Here is a 16,747-nt window from a genome sequence, read left to right on the forward strand (position 1 = left end):
AAATTTAAATTGTCTGTATGATTTTATAACTTCTAGAAAAAATGTATTATTAGTCTAAAAACAGTTTAATTTATGTAATTGTGTTACATACTAAAAGTCAGTATTACTCTGCTTTTCTTGCAAAAGATTACCAAACCACAATACAAATTCCACACATTTCATACTTCCATTATAGGTGTCTTTATTGTGAAGAAACATAAAGCATAGTATAAAGTTCTTAAAGTTAAAAACCTGTAACATGTAAACATAAAATTAAAATATTTCAATGATTCTGTTCAACTCATAAAGAATGAAGAAACCAGTAAGATGTTAAGACTGGCTCAGAGAAACTGATGAATTGTAATCAGCCAATGAACTCTGAAATAAATTTGCAAATAGATGTAAACCTGTTTAATATTCTGAAGGGCAATGAACTAAAACATTCAGAACTCTTTCCCACCAAACAGAAAACAAGGGCATCCAACCACAACAATTGCATCTGTCCCATTGCATTGTTATGGGAGGGAATAGTTTGCACGACTCTCAAAAAAGAATTTTTTTGCAATTATATCAGTTTTCTATGATTTAATCTCTACCTATACAAAATTTTTAAATAGCTTAGTCAGTGGAAAATTACTTAATTATACACACTTATAATCCCAGGAGGATCTACTAGAACATGTTCAGCACTCCACTGAAAGGACACCAGTCATCTCTTTTATTTATTTCCAAATTTTAGATAATTTTTCTTAACAGTTTTTTTTTGATAGAATGGTACCTTTCTGAACATAACTTTATTTCAAAAAACTTATAATGCATATGTAATGCTCCAAAATACTTTTGCTTGGGGGCAGTGTTTTGTTTTGTCTGTGAAAAGAATAAATTCTTTGATCTCTAAAATAGAGACTACCTTACATGTAGCACAGTTGTTCGTTACATGTATTTAATAATGTACTCATTGCCTCCTTCTAGACTCATTTTTTGTTGTTTAAAATACAGTCACTTCCTCTACCCCTTTGACCTTTATAATCCTAAACATACTCTGAGTAGAAGTTCTCTTTTTTAATCTATTATGTTTTTGGACAACAAGAGAGTTGATTTCCATAAAACAGTGAATCTGCTGAAGTCTTTAGTGTATTTTTTTTAATATTTTATTTATTTATTTGACACAGAGAGAAAGATCACAGGTAGGCAGAAAGGCAGGCAGAGAGAGACGGGGGAAGCAGGCTCCCTGATGAGCAGAGAGTCTGATGTGGGACTCAATGCCAGGACCCTGAGATCATGATCTGAGCCAAAGGCAGAAGCTTAACCAACTGAGCCACCTAGGCACCCCATCTTTAGTGTATTTAATCTAAATGGAATAGCATCTATGTTCTATTATTTCTTTTAAACAGTAAAAAATTATATAGTAAGAATGTTTTGAAGCCTTAATCTTATAGTGAGGCAGGTTTCATAGAATATCTGGAGTCAATCTGTAGAAAATCTGGAAGCATACAGAGACTCTGGAAATAGGTTGGTTTTGAATACAAATACAAACTATTATTATTATTATTATTATTATTATTATTATTTTGTCAGAGATGTGTATTCTATGTGTATCTGAAAAGGTTTATAGGTTTCCCTCCCCTTTGGGTTCATTAACGATATTTCAACCTCTTGTAGATATACCTATAAAGGAGAGAATTTAGAATTTTTATTTCCTTTTGTAAACTTCTTCTCCCCATAAATATCATGACTACTTTCTGTCAAAATGGGAGATTTCCAGATTTTTCTCTTAAATATTTTGGAACATCCTGCCCTAAGAATAAAGCAGGAAAACAATATGAGTTTGGAGATAATCTCTGACCAGAAATTCCACATTATAGTAAGTGATACTGTAGTCATTTCAAGTCAGCTAAAGAGGGTCGCATGGGTGGCTCACTCAGTTAAGCAGCTGCCTTCAGCTCAGGTCATGATCCCAGGATCCTGGGACCGAATCCCACATTGGGCTCCTTGCTCAGCAGGAAGCCTGCTTCTCTCTCTACCTCTGCCTGCCACTCTGCCCGCTGGTGCTCTCTCTCTCTCTCTCTCTCTCTCTGACAAATAAATAAATAAAATCTTTTAAAAAAATAAGCTAAAGAGAGATGAGACTTTCTTTTTGACCATTTGACTGACAACCCCACAGAGTAGAGTCTTACCTAAAAAAGAGTAGACCTGAATTTTCTCAGGTATAGGTGGTAAGTGTTAACAGACAGCCAAAATACATGGTTGAACTCAGTTTATAGTCCCTACCTGAAATACAAAGATTTTGAGCTCAAGTGTAGAGGCATGGAACCTCCGGGCCTTTGAAGGGAAATACAGAGGAAGACCTAAAAGTAAGGCCATGTGTGAATTCAGTCCACATCCTGCACTCCACCTCCACACTTCCTTGGATCTTACAAACTATGCCAACTTGTTGCATAAGAATGACCAGACTCAAAAGTTTAAAATAAATGTCTGCCATTTATTAGGATTGTTTCTCAGGAAGGAAGAAGTAGAATGCCCATCAGGCAGGGGCTTGAAATCACTCCAACCTCATGTTTAATACATCAAAATTACAGGTTTTCTCTTACAATTTAATGTACCTAAAAATCCCTGTAAGACTTGTGCTGATGAGCTGTGGAGAGAGTGAAACTGGAGAAGGAACAATGAGAGAAACTAGTGGTCTTCTGGGGAGGATGACGTGGACCTTTTGAAATAGTGAACATTAAAGACACTATTTGATAAGAGTTCTAATAGCAATCAAAGTACAGACAAATACACATTAGAACAAAGGAAGTCACATCACTTGTTGAGAAAAGCAAAGGTGAATGGCATGGAAGATCCTTAAAAGAGTAAAAATGTACTTTCAAGGGAATGAGACATTAAGGGCTTCTTAATTAGTTGACTTTTTTCACTTTTAAGAATAGTGAACCCTCTCCTTTTGGTTATGCAAAAGCTGATATCATCATTAAATGGAGATCAGGTCGAGTTGGAACTAAAAGCACATTTTAGCGATTTGGACATGATGAGCTGAGATGAACTGAGGGATCCAGAATGAGTCCACATTTCTGAATTGAGCAACAGGGTGAATTGTAGGTGTTGATTATTTAAAAGGGAAGACGAGGGAAAAGCCAGACAAACAGAGTTGGAATTCAGTTTGGGAAATTGTGTCTGTGATGGCTGAGTAACCCAAGAGAACCTAGCAAATACATAATCCAGTATGGGAGTCTGGGCCTCAGAGATGTTGTCTGGGTTGAATATGTAAATACAGAACTTGCCCAAGATCACACAGCTTCTGAGCAGTGATGGAGAACAGGGAACAAACCCCTCTGACCACATTCATGCTTCTTTCTTGAAAACATGCAAAACCCAAAGAAATGGGAATCTGTGCTTTACGCCTAGAATTACACAATCACTTCCCTCTACCCAAACTGCTAAAATAGAAAGTCTGAAATATTACATTTCAGCTATTGTGCTGAACCTGGGACAAATACTATCTTATAAATATTAAAAGTTTTGTCTAATCATGCTATTTATGCCAGAAAATTTGTGTCCCTTCTTGAAACCTGGCTTCTGCCAAGCCCATATTCCCTGCTTGACAAATACATCTGAGTTTCAGTGAATCTCAAAGATATAAACATTATTAAATTTTCCCACCAAACTTCTAAGTCCCATGAAAATTAAAATCCAACTGTATAACTTGGTCATTTAGTGAGTACCTGGCCTTTGGTCCATTGGTCTGGGCTGAAATTATCATTTGTCTAATAATAGGAAATGCAGGTAAAGTGTCTGGTGAAAGAGAAAATAGGCAAGATGACAAAGAAACATTATGGGGCAGGTGGCAGAAGAAGAAACCCCAAAAATGACTAGGAAAGGACACTCAAGAGAAAAGTCAAGGCAAACATGACAAAGGCATCAAGGAAGGTAAATCATGTTGAAATAGTGGCTAGAGGCAGAGTGGTAAATGGTAAAACCTGACGAATGCTTGAGTTTTTCAACAAAGAAGGCATTGGCAAAACCGGGGCTGTTTTAGTGAAGTGTTATACACAAAAGTCAGATTTCTCTTAGCTGAAGTGAGATTAAGAATCTGGAACATAGAGAACTTAGTTGGTAACAGTGGTTCTAGAAGTTTGGATCCAAAGAGGAGGAGAGATGAAACATAAGCCATGGAAGAGGAGTATACATAACACAAGGAAAATTCCATGGCATGTCAACTATTAGTTGTGACTAAGTTTGGAGTGGAAAAGCAATATCCTTAAATTCTTAGGAATGAAAGAACTTAAAAGGTTACTGAGTACAGTGTCCAGCTTCTGTTCCAATCCCTCTCTAACACCATAACCACAACCATTTCTGTCTCACACCCAGAAATGGTCCTGTAAACTCAACACTGGGAGAATGCTGAGGACAAACCTGCTTGGTCCACTTTCCAACAGCTCTACCCTTTAGAAAATGTTGCCTTAATTTGTCTAACAGATTTCTATGTTCAGTTCTATATACTTTCTTTCCTATACTCTGTAACTCCTCCATCTGTCTGGTTCTGGTTCTTCCTGAGGACACCACATCATACTAAACGGACTAGGATGGTTCTCTAGATGTCAGAGATAATCCTCTAGTCCTTGTCCAGATCCTTCAGTGTTTACTCAGAGAACTCAGATATCTCCCCTATCTATTCATGGGATCATCCAGACTCAATCTAGTTGTCATGTATCCTTCTGCAGCCTCCAGAATGAATCACAACCCTCTTGGTGGTACCAAAGCAGAGCAGAAATGTGATTTCCCTCCTTCCTTGGCACCCTCAGCACTATGGAGCTGTTCTAGAATCCTGTTTGCTTTCTTGGCCAGGGTCCTTTCCTATACTCTGTAACTCCCAGCTCCAGCCTAACCTTCCCCTGTCCAGTGATGACTGCATACAGATAAAAGACACGCGCATGGGATGGAATGTATTTTTATGGAAAGGGTGTTCCAGAATGAGGCAAGAATCCCTCCAGGAGGCAGTAAGGTGGTGATATTCAGATTTTAGAGTAGCTTGAAGTGTTTGTAACTGACAGTTTGGAGTCAGGGTCATAATCCTTCACATTGTTAGAACGGGCTGTTTTCACAGAAAATTTCAGGCAGCACTCTTGATCATTTGGGCAGGTTAAGTATTGAATTTCAGTTTTTCTGCAGGTGTTTCTGCACATGCCATGGTAAAGCTGACATGGAATCCAAGGCTCTTGGCTCTTGCCATACTGGGATCTGAACAGGCCACCTGGGGAAAATATAGCGATGTTTAGTTTCCTTGCAGCAGTGACAATAGGAATGGGGAAGCATGATTTAAAGAGAACAAGCCCTGAGGATATTAACAGGATCCAGAGTAAAAAACACTCCAGTTCAAATCTGGGCTCTGTCATTATGGCTCCTCACCCTTAAGCAAGTTGGTTCAGTTCTCAGGCCCATCACTGCATCATTTTCACAATGGGTGTCATAATAGAGCCAAGTTCTTACCATTTGTGATGTTTAGCTTAGCATATATAGAGTGCTCAGGAGAGTATCTGGTGCATAATAAGTATAAGTATAAGAAGTAATGAAATAGGGCGCCTGGGTGACTCAGTTGGTTAAACAACTGCCTTCAGCTCAGGTCATGATCCCAGAGTCCCAGAATCAAGTTCTGCATCGGGCTCCAATCTCCATGGGGGGGTCTGCTTCTCCTTCTGACCTTCTCCTCGCTCATGCTCTCTCTCACTGTCTCTCTCACAAATAAATAAATAAAATCTTTAAAAAAAAAAAAAAAGAAGTAATGACATATTAAGCAATGTGTTCATATAAAATTCTTTTCCTGAGGGTCCAGGGCTTCAAGGGAAGCTCCTATGAACATGTATTGGACATGCTTTCAAGTGCCCATACAGATGTGTGCTCCTCACACAGAGCTCTATCAGAGACAGCCAGGCTCCACTCTGAGGCAGGGCACACATACTTGAGCCCCTGCATGCCTTTGTGCTTCTAAACATTTGAGCAAACATGTACCACTCATGTTTGTACATTGGCCCCACAGAAACAGATACCATATAACATGTGCAGCACACTGATGTGCACACACAGGCACGTATGCACGTCCATATTCACATCACTTGAGCATAAATACATGTGCTCACTGTACAGACCCCTACCACACACTTTCCACATATGGCTAAAACCCATTCATGAGTATTGATAGCTATGTATCTGTCATCCAGATATGTGCATGTGTATATAGGTTCCTCAGCTGAAAATGCCCAATGACAAAGTTCCTGACACTTAGCCTTCTATAAATATTAGTCATCAACAGTATTTGTTACTTATTGGAGCTTTCAAAGACAAAGGGTCCAAAGAAAACAATTCTAGCAATCACTGTCACATGTCCAACATCCACTGTGTGTCAGGCATTTTGCAAATGTTATCTCATTGAAACTTCATAAAAACCTATTGTTATCCCTGTTCTTTAGATGAAGACACTGAGGCTCACAGAGAACTCTTGTTCTGTTCACATTTCCATACCTTATACTTGACCACTGTAGGATTCTATTTCTTTTCTCTATGATATTAAGCCCATGCACTTCCCTCTGTGTGTCACATTGCCTCTCTATATTATAGGATTTCTAGGACAGAGTGGCATCTTCCTGCATGATGTCTTCAGGTATAAGGACTTCTTCAGCTATCAATACATAGTCCAAAATCCATAGCTTTGCACTCCAGGACCTTTTACACCTGTCCCCTCATATCACACCCATTCATCAACACTCACTCTGTTCCAGACCATGTACTCATGTACTCCTAAGCATGCAGAGGACTCCAGTGCCCACCCACATTAATAAAAATTGGATAAGCAAGTCTGACATTATTTCTGCATGGTAAAAAACATTTTGAAAATTTTTTGAAAAGAATGTAAATTGTTCCAAGTTTAGATGAAGTCAGAGAATGTGAGGAGAAATAAAGTAAAAAAGAAAATGCCTTAGTGGTAGACATCCCATAGCATTTTGGCACTGGTATGTATATGAACTGTCCCAGAAATTGGCACTCCAGCCCAGGGAGGGCTGCTACATCAGCCAGCCTGCTGGTTAACCAGAGCAAGGAGGTAAAAAATGGTACCCCTTCATCCATGTTCCAACGTCATGGTACTACTGCATTTCCTATTTTAATTCTCACCCTCATCATGGAGTCTCTCTTTCTTTTTTATTTTTTTAAGTAATTTTTTATTATGTTAATTACCATACAGTACATCATTAGTTTTTGATGTAGCGTTCCATGATTCATTGTTTGCATATAACACCCAGTGCTCTATGCAATACATGCCCTTCTAAATACCCATCATCTGGCTCACCCATCCCCCAACCCTCCTCGCCTCTAAAATCCTCAGTTTGATTCCTAGAGTCCACAGTCTCATATGGTTTGTCTCCCTGCTCTGATTTCTCCCCCTTCATTTTCCCCTTCCTTCTCCTAATGTCCTCCATGCTATTCCTTATGTTCCACAAATAAGTGAAACCATGTGATAATTGTCTTTCTCTCCTTCACTTATTTCACTCAACATAATCTCCAGTTCCATCCATATTGATGAAAAAGTTGGGTATTCGTCTTTTCTAATGGCTGAGTAATATTCCATTATATATATATATTCCACAGCACATCTTCTTTATCCATTTGTCTATTGAAGGGCATCTCAGCAGCTCCTTCCACAGTTTGGCTATTGTGAACATTGCTGCTACAAACATTGGGGTTCATATGGCCCTTCTTTTCACTACACCTGTCTTTGGGGTAAATACTCAGTAGTGCAATTGCTGGGTGGAACCTCTATTTTGGCACCATCCTACTTTAAAAAGGAGGAGGTCCTCAGGGGGTCTTGCTAGAGTGATACCCACACTCTTCTGGCTGACATTTGAACTGGTGGACTTTCATTTTCTCCCAAATGCAGTGGATGGAAGCCAGGACATCCAAGATCTCCTCTTTGTAGGAATGAGAATCTGGCAAGCTGACCTTTCCCTCACTCTCTCCATATGGGAAACTGGTCAAGGCAGATGCAGAAGGATGCTGCTAACTGTGGCTAAATAAACAAAGGTAGATATTTCTAGCTTCTCAATCCTGCAACTGTTCTAACCCTGTATTGTTTTGCATCACCACAAACTAATACTCACATCAAGTTAACATCACCTTTGATCATCCCTCCATCTCCAAACTGAAGTCAGAAACCTGCTTTTATTTGATTTATTGATTGATTTTCTTGTAATTTAATTTTTAAATTCTTTAAAAAATTTTCTCTTTAAGTTCAATTTAATTAGCAATGTACTGTATTATTGCAAGGGTAGAATTTAGTGATTCATCAGTTGCATATAACAACTGGTGCTCATTACTTCAAGTGCCCATCACCCAGGTGCCTCATCTACCCACCCACATCCCCTCCAGGAACCTTGTTTCCTAGAGTTAAGAATCTTTTATGGTTTGCCTCCCTTTCTTTATTCATCTTATTTTATTTTTCCTTCCCTTCACCTATGTTCATCTGTTTTGCTTCTTAAATGCCACATGAGTGAAATCATATGGTATTTGTCTTTTCTGATTGACTTATTTCTCTTAGCATAGTACCCTCTAGTTCCATTCATGTCATTGCAAATGGCAAGATTTCATTCTTTTTGATGGCTGAGTAATTTTCCATTGTGAATATATAAACCACAACTTCTTTAACTTCATCTGTCAATGGACATCTGGGCTCTTTCCATATTTTGAGACCAACTATTAAATATCAGCTTTGCTTCTACCCTTTGTACTCTGTGCCCAGTCTCCCACTGTGAGAAATAGGAATGAGAGTGTTGGCATGAAATCAGAAAATCTCAACTGTGTTTGTGAAGAAGGCTGTTAATAAGAATGTGTCATACTTTATAATAACTTGGAGACTTGTTAAGTATACTCACATCAAGTCTCTAGAGATTCTGATTTGATAGGTCTGAGGAGAGGCCACAGCAAAGGTGTTTGGCACAAGTGTCCCAGAAAATATGCATTTGTTCCTGCCTGAATTGAGAGCCACAACACTGCTTGACTTTCTCACATTGACCCATAGACATTGCCCAGCTCATTTCCCACTTTGGACTTGTATTAGGAGCAAATTAAAATATCAAAAATTGAAAAACAAAACATATGCCCTAGACTCTTTCTAACAGTTCCATCCAAAGCCAAAAGCAATGTAATACATGATTTCACTGCCACCTGTGCATCCCAAACATGATCTTTCCCTACCTCATTTCTGAGGTTCTTCCTACCTACATTTTAGGTATAAGTCATTTATATATTCACTCATTCAATAAATGTTTACTGAAACCTACTCTGTGCAAAGCACTCGCCTCAGCACTGGGAATACATAGATTTAAAAGACAGAGTCATGGCTTTAGGGGTGCCTGGGTGGCCCAGTGGGTTAAGCCTCTGCCTTCTGCTCAGGTCATGGTCTCAGGGTCCTGGGATCGAGCCCCACATTGGGCTTTCTGCTCAGCAGGGAGCCTGCTTACCCCTCTCTCTCTGCCTACCTCTCTGACTACTTGTGATCTCTCTCTCTCTCTCTGTCAAATAAATAAATTAAATCTTAAAAAAAAAAAAAAAGGCAGTCATGGCTTTCAAACAGTTGAATTTCCAAAGCATATGTTTGGGGTGGTGAAAGGAAAAAAATGACTTTGATTATCCTAGAAAATTTGTCCAGAACAGTTCCTGCCCATTAATTCTGCCAGGTGAAAGCATTAAATGGTTACTAAGGAAGCAACACTATGTACAACTTTTGAAGCATAGATTGATGTCTTCCTTTGTTGTTGTTACTTGCAAACCCACCTGTGGTTTCTACGGCCGCTAAAACCCACCTGTGGTTTCTACGGCCGCTCCAACGTGGAAACTGAACTTTACTGAATGAGAACAAGTGTCTCCCAAGTAAAGAAGATGATACAGAGTGAGAAATATGGGGTAGGAGAAAGTGCAGTAGGAAGAGGATGGGAGCGGAAGGAGGAATAGGAGAGGGAGGAGAAAGGGAAAGAGGAAAAAGCAGTGATTCTGAACTCAGTCCCAAGAAAGGAGAGACAACCTTAGTTCTCTATAAGGCTGGGATTAGACTACTCCCATGTCTCTCTGTACTTGCCAAGTTTTGAGGAGAGACACCTGAGAACATCCCAGCCTCCTGCTTTCATCTTTCCTCACTGCCTACAGTTACATTTATGGCTTTTCAGTGCTCCTGAAAAATCACACTCAAGAAACGTTTTTAAGAACTTGAAAATGTTACCAGATATTTTTCTTTTTTTTTTTTTTAAGATTTTATTTATTTATTTGACAGAGAGAGAGAGATCACAAGTAGGCAGAGAGGCAGGCAGAGGGACAGGGGAAGCAGTCTCCTCACTGAAGAGAGAGCCCAATGTGGGGCTCGATCCCCAGACCCCAAGATCATGATCTGAGCCACCCAGGCACCCCCAGATTTTTTTTGTGCAGCATTAATTCTCCCCATTTCAACAGCCACAGCTCTGCTGTGATGAATGAAATTGTCTTTCTCAAGCTTAATTACCCCTAAACCCGGGCTAAGGCAATCTCTGCCCAGATAAACCCCACATATCCCCAGTTTGATTACACACCTACTTAAACCAAACACTTAACTCCAACTGTTCTCTAACCACCTAAGGCTCAGTTATAAAATTTAACACAAACATGATAATAGCCAAGCCACCCATCCCCAATTTACAGCATCAATTCAAAACAGAGCCAACCACCACCCTCACCATAACTCAGTTCTATCCAACTCCACTTCCAGCTCCATTTAAAAAAAAAAAAAATCCCATTTTCTCTCAAGATTACACCAGAACATCAGTCCAGCCCAATCCTGTAAATAGAATTTTCACCCTCTCCTCGTGCCAACTCATTTTTCTGATATTATTCTCTCTCTCTTTCTCATATACCATCCCCACCACAACACTCCCTCCCAAACTTCCATTGTTCCCTCTGATAGCTCCCCAAGTTACATCCAATCTCTCACATCTAATGCATGCATCAGGCTCCCTTCCTACCAACAGCATCACCTAAAATTCTTCATGCTTCAATACTCCACTATGCTAGGAACAGCAGGAGGAGCAGCCTCTTAAATTTGTCTTGGCAGAGCAAAATCAGGGGAGATCTTGACAGGAGATGGACCTTGGGAGTAACATTCACAACTTATCTGAGACCAGAAAGGCCATAGGTAGTGCCTGTAGTATGTGAGTGGGAATCATCTCAGAGGCCACTAAGAAAACAATACGACATGCAAGACCCCAGAACCTTTGAGAGAGGCCTGAGTTACCTGGAGTCTTACGAACCAGGATCAGAAGGATGGAAATGGTCATTAAATAGGGCTTCATGACTGACATGTCCTGAGAGAATGGAAGGCTGTGCTGCAGAGGACTGAACAGAGATCACTGCAGCAGAGAAATGTCCTGCCTTTATTAGTTTTGGAAATGGGCCAGGGTTGTGTGCAGTGAACTAAAAGGGATGAGACATACCTGGGGTCAGCCAGGCAGAAGGATAACATGTATCACATATCTCAGCTGGGCACTTTGTATAAGTGTGGGAGGTTTGCCAGAAGCACCCATGTCAAAATGCACCTTCCTTCCCAAAAGGGAACAAAGGCAAATTAGAGGCCGTTGGCAAATGTGTGTGAGACAAATTTGAATGAGTGAATGAATCAAGCAAGCAATGAGAAAACTAATACATAAATATAAGAAATAGGAGTCCTTTCTTAAACATTGGTGTTTATCATCCTGATAGAAGAGTGTCCAGCTCTGTCAGTAGTACTTACTGCATATCCAATCTAATACTAGGCATCAAGGACTAAGAAAAGAGAAGGGAAAGACAATGATGATCAAAGAAAAGATGGAGAAGATCAACTGAAGGGGAAGTGTAAGTGGTAGAAGGAAGGGAGAGCCATGAGGCAAAGATAAAGGCAGTTCATATTGGCCATAAATCAACATGTCAGTTTCTGTACTAAATACTGTGGGCTAGACCTGAACACTTACGACAACACTGTGATGTTAGATAATATTTTCCACTCCACCGATAAGGACAAGAAAATTTGAAGAGATGATATAACACTCCTAAGCCACACATCTGATGAGATGTAGAGCCTAGATTAGAAATGATATCTATCTAATAAAAAAAATTTAAAAAAAAAGAAATGATATCTGTCTGACAGTATATACCTTTGGGATTTTCCATTCTTCCTGTGAGTGGAAGGACAGAAATGAGAGATTAGACAAAAACATAATTAAACACTAAAAATCAGAGAGTGATTCACTGTTCAACATAATAAATTTAGTTTGGGGATTTCAGTGCTCATCTCTTAAGAAATGAGAATGAGGGGCGCTTGGGTGGCTCAGTGGGTTAAGCCTCTGCCTTCGACTCAGGTCATGATCTCAGGGTCCTGGGATTGAGTCCCGCATCGGGCTCTCTGCTTAGTGGGGAGCCTGCTTCCTCCTCTCTCTCTCTGCCTGCCTCTCTGCCTACTTGTGATCTCTCGCTGTCAAATAAATAAATAAATAAAAAAATAAAAACATAAAAAAAAAAAAAAAAAGGAAGAAAGAAAGAAAGAAAGAATAATGAAAGGATTTTTTGGAGGAAACCACATTGACTTTTTTACTCCAGGGAATCATGTGGAAGGCGGATGGGCGGGATCCAGTCTTTTGAATGGAAGTCTGGAAATGAATGAAAAGGCTCTTTTCAAAAGTCTAAATAGGATTGCCATATCTTGCCACAACAAGGCAAATGGAACTGGACTAGTCCTCCCAAGGGTAAATGGAATTGTACTAGCCATCCCACTACACGCAACTCTAACACTTGAAAAAGTAGAGAAAGAGTAACTATTCAATTACTGAATTAAAGGCAGAGCAGAAATGAAAAGGCAAGTTACAACGTGAGAAAATATTGCAAGCCACCTATCTGATAAAGGGTTAATATCCAAAATATATAAGCAACTCAAAAACAAAAAACAAATCATCCAATTAAAAAGTGGGTAAACAAACTGAGTAGACATTTTTCCAAAGATGTTCAAATGGTCAATAGGTACCTGAAAAGGTGGTTAACATCGTTCTTCATCGGGGAAATACAAATTGAAACTATGAGATACCACCTCACACCAGCTAGAATCACTATGATCAAAAAAGAGAAGAGTTAATAAGTGCTGGTGAGGATGAGGAAAAGCGAACCCTTTGAGCGCTATGGGTGGGAATGTAAACTGGGACAGGCACTATGGAAAATTATATGGAGGTTTCTCAAATTAAAAATAATCCTTCCAAATGATTCAGGAATTCCACCTCTAGATACACATCTGAAGAAAGTGAAATTACTATCTCCAACAGATAACTGCGCTTCCTATTAATTGCATCATTTACAGTACCCAAGACATGAAAACAACCCAAGCATTCATCAACAGATAAATGAATGAAGAAACACTCTCCCCCAAAAAGCCTATACCTGGCCAAAAGACTAGGGAAAGGGTAGCCTAACAACAGAAAACCATCTTGGCAATACTCACCCCATTCCAATAACGCTAATGGAAAAAATCTCAGTCTTCCTTTCCCCGTGGCTTCAAAAGGTTTTCCCACCCTACCCATGGTTTTCACCCCCTCTCTATAAAAGCAGTGCTCAGACTTCCTCACCAGCTGTTGTTGGTGGGTGGGGATTTATGGGGAGGTAATCTTCCATCTCCTAAATGGCAGATGCAGGGGTTGCTTTGATTCTCTTGCACAGTAGTGTCAACAAAGCCCAGGGGGTAGCTGAGCCTCCTTTTCCACCCACCATTAATGGAGACTGAATAGCATAGTGTAAATCATGGCTCCTAAGCACTTTACTTTTCTCCCACCCTCCTTTACCAGCATAATCCAAAGGGAATTTAAATATATACAAGTCTCCAGCCTCAAGTTATGTCTCAGCTGAGGACTGCCTGCTAAGAAGAAAAAGGAGAAGGAGGAGAAGAAAAAGAATTCAGCGTGTCATAATGTTATAACCAAAATGTCGAGAACACGATGTTTAAAAAATCACTCTTGCCCAGAAACAAGAAAATAACAACATGAATTGGGGCGGGAAGGACAGGACCAAGGACAATGAATAAACACCAATACCAAGATGAACCAGACGTTGGGATTTCCTGACAAGTATTTTAGAGCAGTCATCATGAAATATTTCAAGAAGCAATTAATAATTATTTTGAAGCACATAAAAAGTAAGAAAGTTTGGCAAAGAAAATAAAAGCTATTAAAAAACTGAATATCAAGAAAAGAAAAATATAATCACTGAGATTTTAAAAATTTACTAGAGGCATTCAGTGGTAGAGTGGAGGTGATAAATGATATAACTGATGAACTTAAAAGAAAGGTCAATATTATCCAATCTGAGCAACAGAGGAGAAATAGACTGAAAAAAAAAAAAAAGTGGATTCTCAAGCACCTATGGGACAATAATAAAAGAGCTGATGTTCAAATCATCTAAGTCCCAGATGAGAGGAAAAAAAGAGAGAGTGGGACTGAGAACAAACAATCCAATTAGAAATTGGGTGGGGGTTGGAGGGGGTACCTGGATGGCCCAGTTGTTTAAGCATCTGCCTTTGGCTTAGGTCAGGGAGTCTGCTTCTCCCTCTCCTCCCAGCTCACTATCTGTCTCTCTCAAATAAATAAATTAAATGTTAAAAAAAAAAAAAAAGGTAAAGACATGTCTGTCTTTATTTATTGAATAAACTGGAGAGTCCAGAAATATAGCCCTCATATATACGCTCAGGTAATTTTTGACAAGGATGTGAAGTCCATTCAATGGGGAAAGAATAGTCTTTTCAATAAATGTGTTGGGAAAATGATATTCACATGCAAAAAAAAAATTAAATTGGAGCCCCACCCTATACCATATACAAAAACTAACTCAAAATTAATAAAAATACTTAAGAATAAGAGCTAAAACTTAGAAGAAAACATAGGGAGAAAGCTTTATGACATTAGATTGGGGGATGATTTTTTGGATATGACAACAAAAGCACAGATAACAATAGCAAAATAGGTATATTGGACGTGATGAAAATGTAAAACTTTTGTGTATCAAATAACACTATTAAAAGATTGAAAAGGCAAACAATTTGCAAATCATATATCTGATAAATGATCCATATATCTGATAAGGATATTAATATCCAGATTGCATATAGTACTCCTCCAATTCAACAGATCCCTGATTAAAAATGGACAAAGACCTCAAATAGACATTTTTCCAAAGAAGATCTACGCATGACCAAGAGCACGTGAAAATTTGCTCAAAATCACAGATTGTTAAGGAAATACAAATCAAAACCACAGTATCATTTTATACCCATTAGGATTTTTTTAATGAAAATAACAAGTGTTGGCAATGATGAAATTGGAACTTTGTACACTGCTGATGGGAATATAAAATGGTGCCGCCCTATGGAAAACAATATGGTGACTCCTCAAAAAATTAAGCATAGCATTAATATATAATTCAGCAATTCCACTTCTGGGTCTATACTTTTTAAAAAAAAATGAAAGCAGAGATCCAAACAGATATTGGTACAGTCATGTTCATAGCAGCATTATTTACAACAGCCAAAAGGTGGGATGAACAAAAATGTTACCTATACATACAATGGAACATTATTCAGCTTTCAAAAGGATGGAAATTCTGACACAGGCTGCAACATGGATGAATCTTGAAGATATTATGGTAAACGAATCAAGCCAGTCACAAGAGGACAAATATTGTGTGCTCCCACTTATGTACTTAGAGGAGTCAAACTCATAGAAACAGGAAGTAGAATGATGGCTGCCAGGGGCTAGGGAGGGGGAAACTAGAGGTGAATGGAGAGTTAATGTTGAATGGGTACACAGTTTGTCTAATGCTATTATTCTACTCAGGTAGAACTTTTGAACACAGCTGCTCTACTGCCAGATCCAAAATGAGTAGTGAACATGACTGCCTCACAGTTAGGAGAAGATACCCATCCTCGGGCTGCTAAAGCTAATATTTCTATTCCCAATGCTAGACTTAATATAGTTCACTAATGGATCCTGTCTGAGAAGCACACAGGGGAATATTAAAGCATATTATGCAACAGTAAGTTCTCATGAGATTTTGGAGGCTATGTTGTTACAAACATAAAATCATCCAAGCAGCCGTACTCTTGCTGTTACATGAGTTTTTAAATTAGCCACCAGTCCTAAAGAGAATATCTCTACCGACAGTAAATTCGTGTGTGAGGCCTACATACTGTCTGGAAGAAAAGAGCTTTCTAACATCCATGAGAACTAAAATATCACATGGAAATGAATTGCTAATTTATTAGAGTCATTGAAATTTCCCAAACAGATTTATGTAATTCTTTGTAGAACTCATACCAGATGAGATAAGCTCTCCAAAGGAAATGAATTTGCATGAAAATGTCTCCTAAGATTTGGACTAGGAAAATTGAAGTCCTATTACTACTATCCAGAGAGTCCTACTCACAGTTTTAGAAATATGCAACTTCCCCAACTTCAATAATTGGAAATCAAGAAGAGCTAAGAAAAGCACCATAGGAATATGGAGATTACCTCATGGTATTATTCCTGTACCCCAATTGTGTGCATACATAGCTTTTCATGCTACCAAGCAGCAATATCATTCAAACAAAATGAATTCAGTGTAAGTCTTGGAATTATACACTCTTATGTAAGGACCAAATCAATAAAGAATACAAATGTGCTGTTTATCAGAACATTTCTTTATAGGAAACAACTAA

General features: G+C 38.8%; 1 protein-coding gene across 1 annotated transcript; it reads right to left on the reverse strand.

The window, feature by feature from the left end:
* Positions 1–4,988: 4,988 nt before the first annotated feature.
* DEFB116 (defensin beta 116) lies at positions 4,989–11,345 on the reverse strand. Its single transcript, XM_059407945.1, has 2 exons — positions 11,279–11,345; positions 4,989–5,227 (listed from the first exon to the last, which is right to left on the reverse strand). Exons 1-2 carry the CDS (start codon positions 11,343–11,345, stop codon positions 4,989–4,991), a joined length of 306 nt encoding a protein of 101 aa, XP_059263928.1.
* Positions 11,346–16,747: the final 5,402 nt, after the last annotated feature.

This window comes from Mustela nigripes, chromosome 7 (assembly GCF_022355385.1).
Source record: "Mustela nigripes isolate SB6536 chromosome 7, MUSNIG.SB6536, whole genome shotgun sequence".
NCBI lineage: Eukaryota > Metazoa > Chordata > Mammalia > Carnivora > Mustelidae > Mustela > Mustela nigripes.

Bases quoted from the DNA above. Each gene is read 5' to 3' on its own strand.
- DEFB116 (XM_059407945.1), bottom strand. From the start codon at position 11,345: ATGTCAGTCATGAAGCCCTATTTAATGACCATTTCCATCCTTCTGATC. The intron at 5,228-11,278 runs GTAACTCAGGCC...TATTTTCCCCAG, and splicing joins CCTGGTTCGTAAGACTCCAG to GTGGCCTGTTCAGATCCCAG.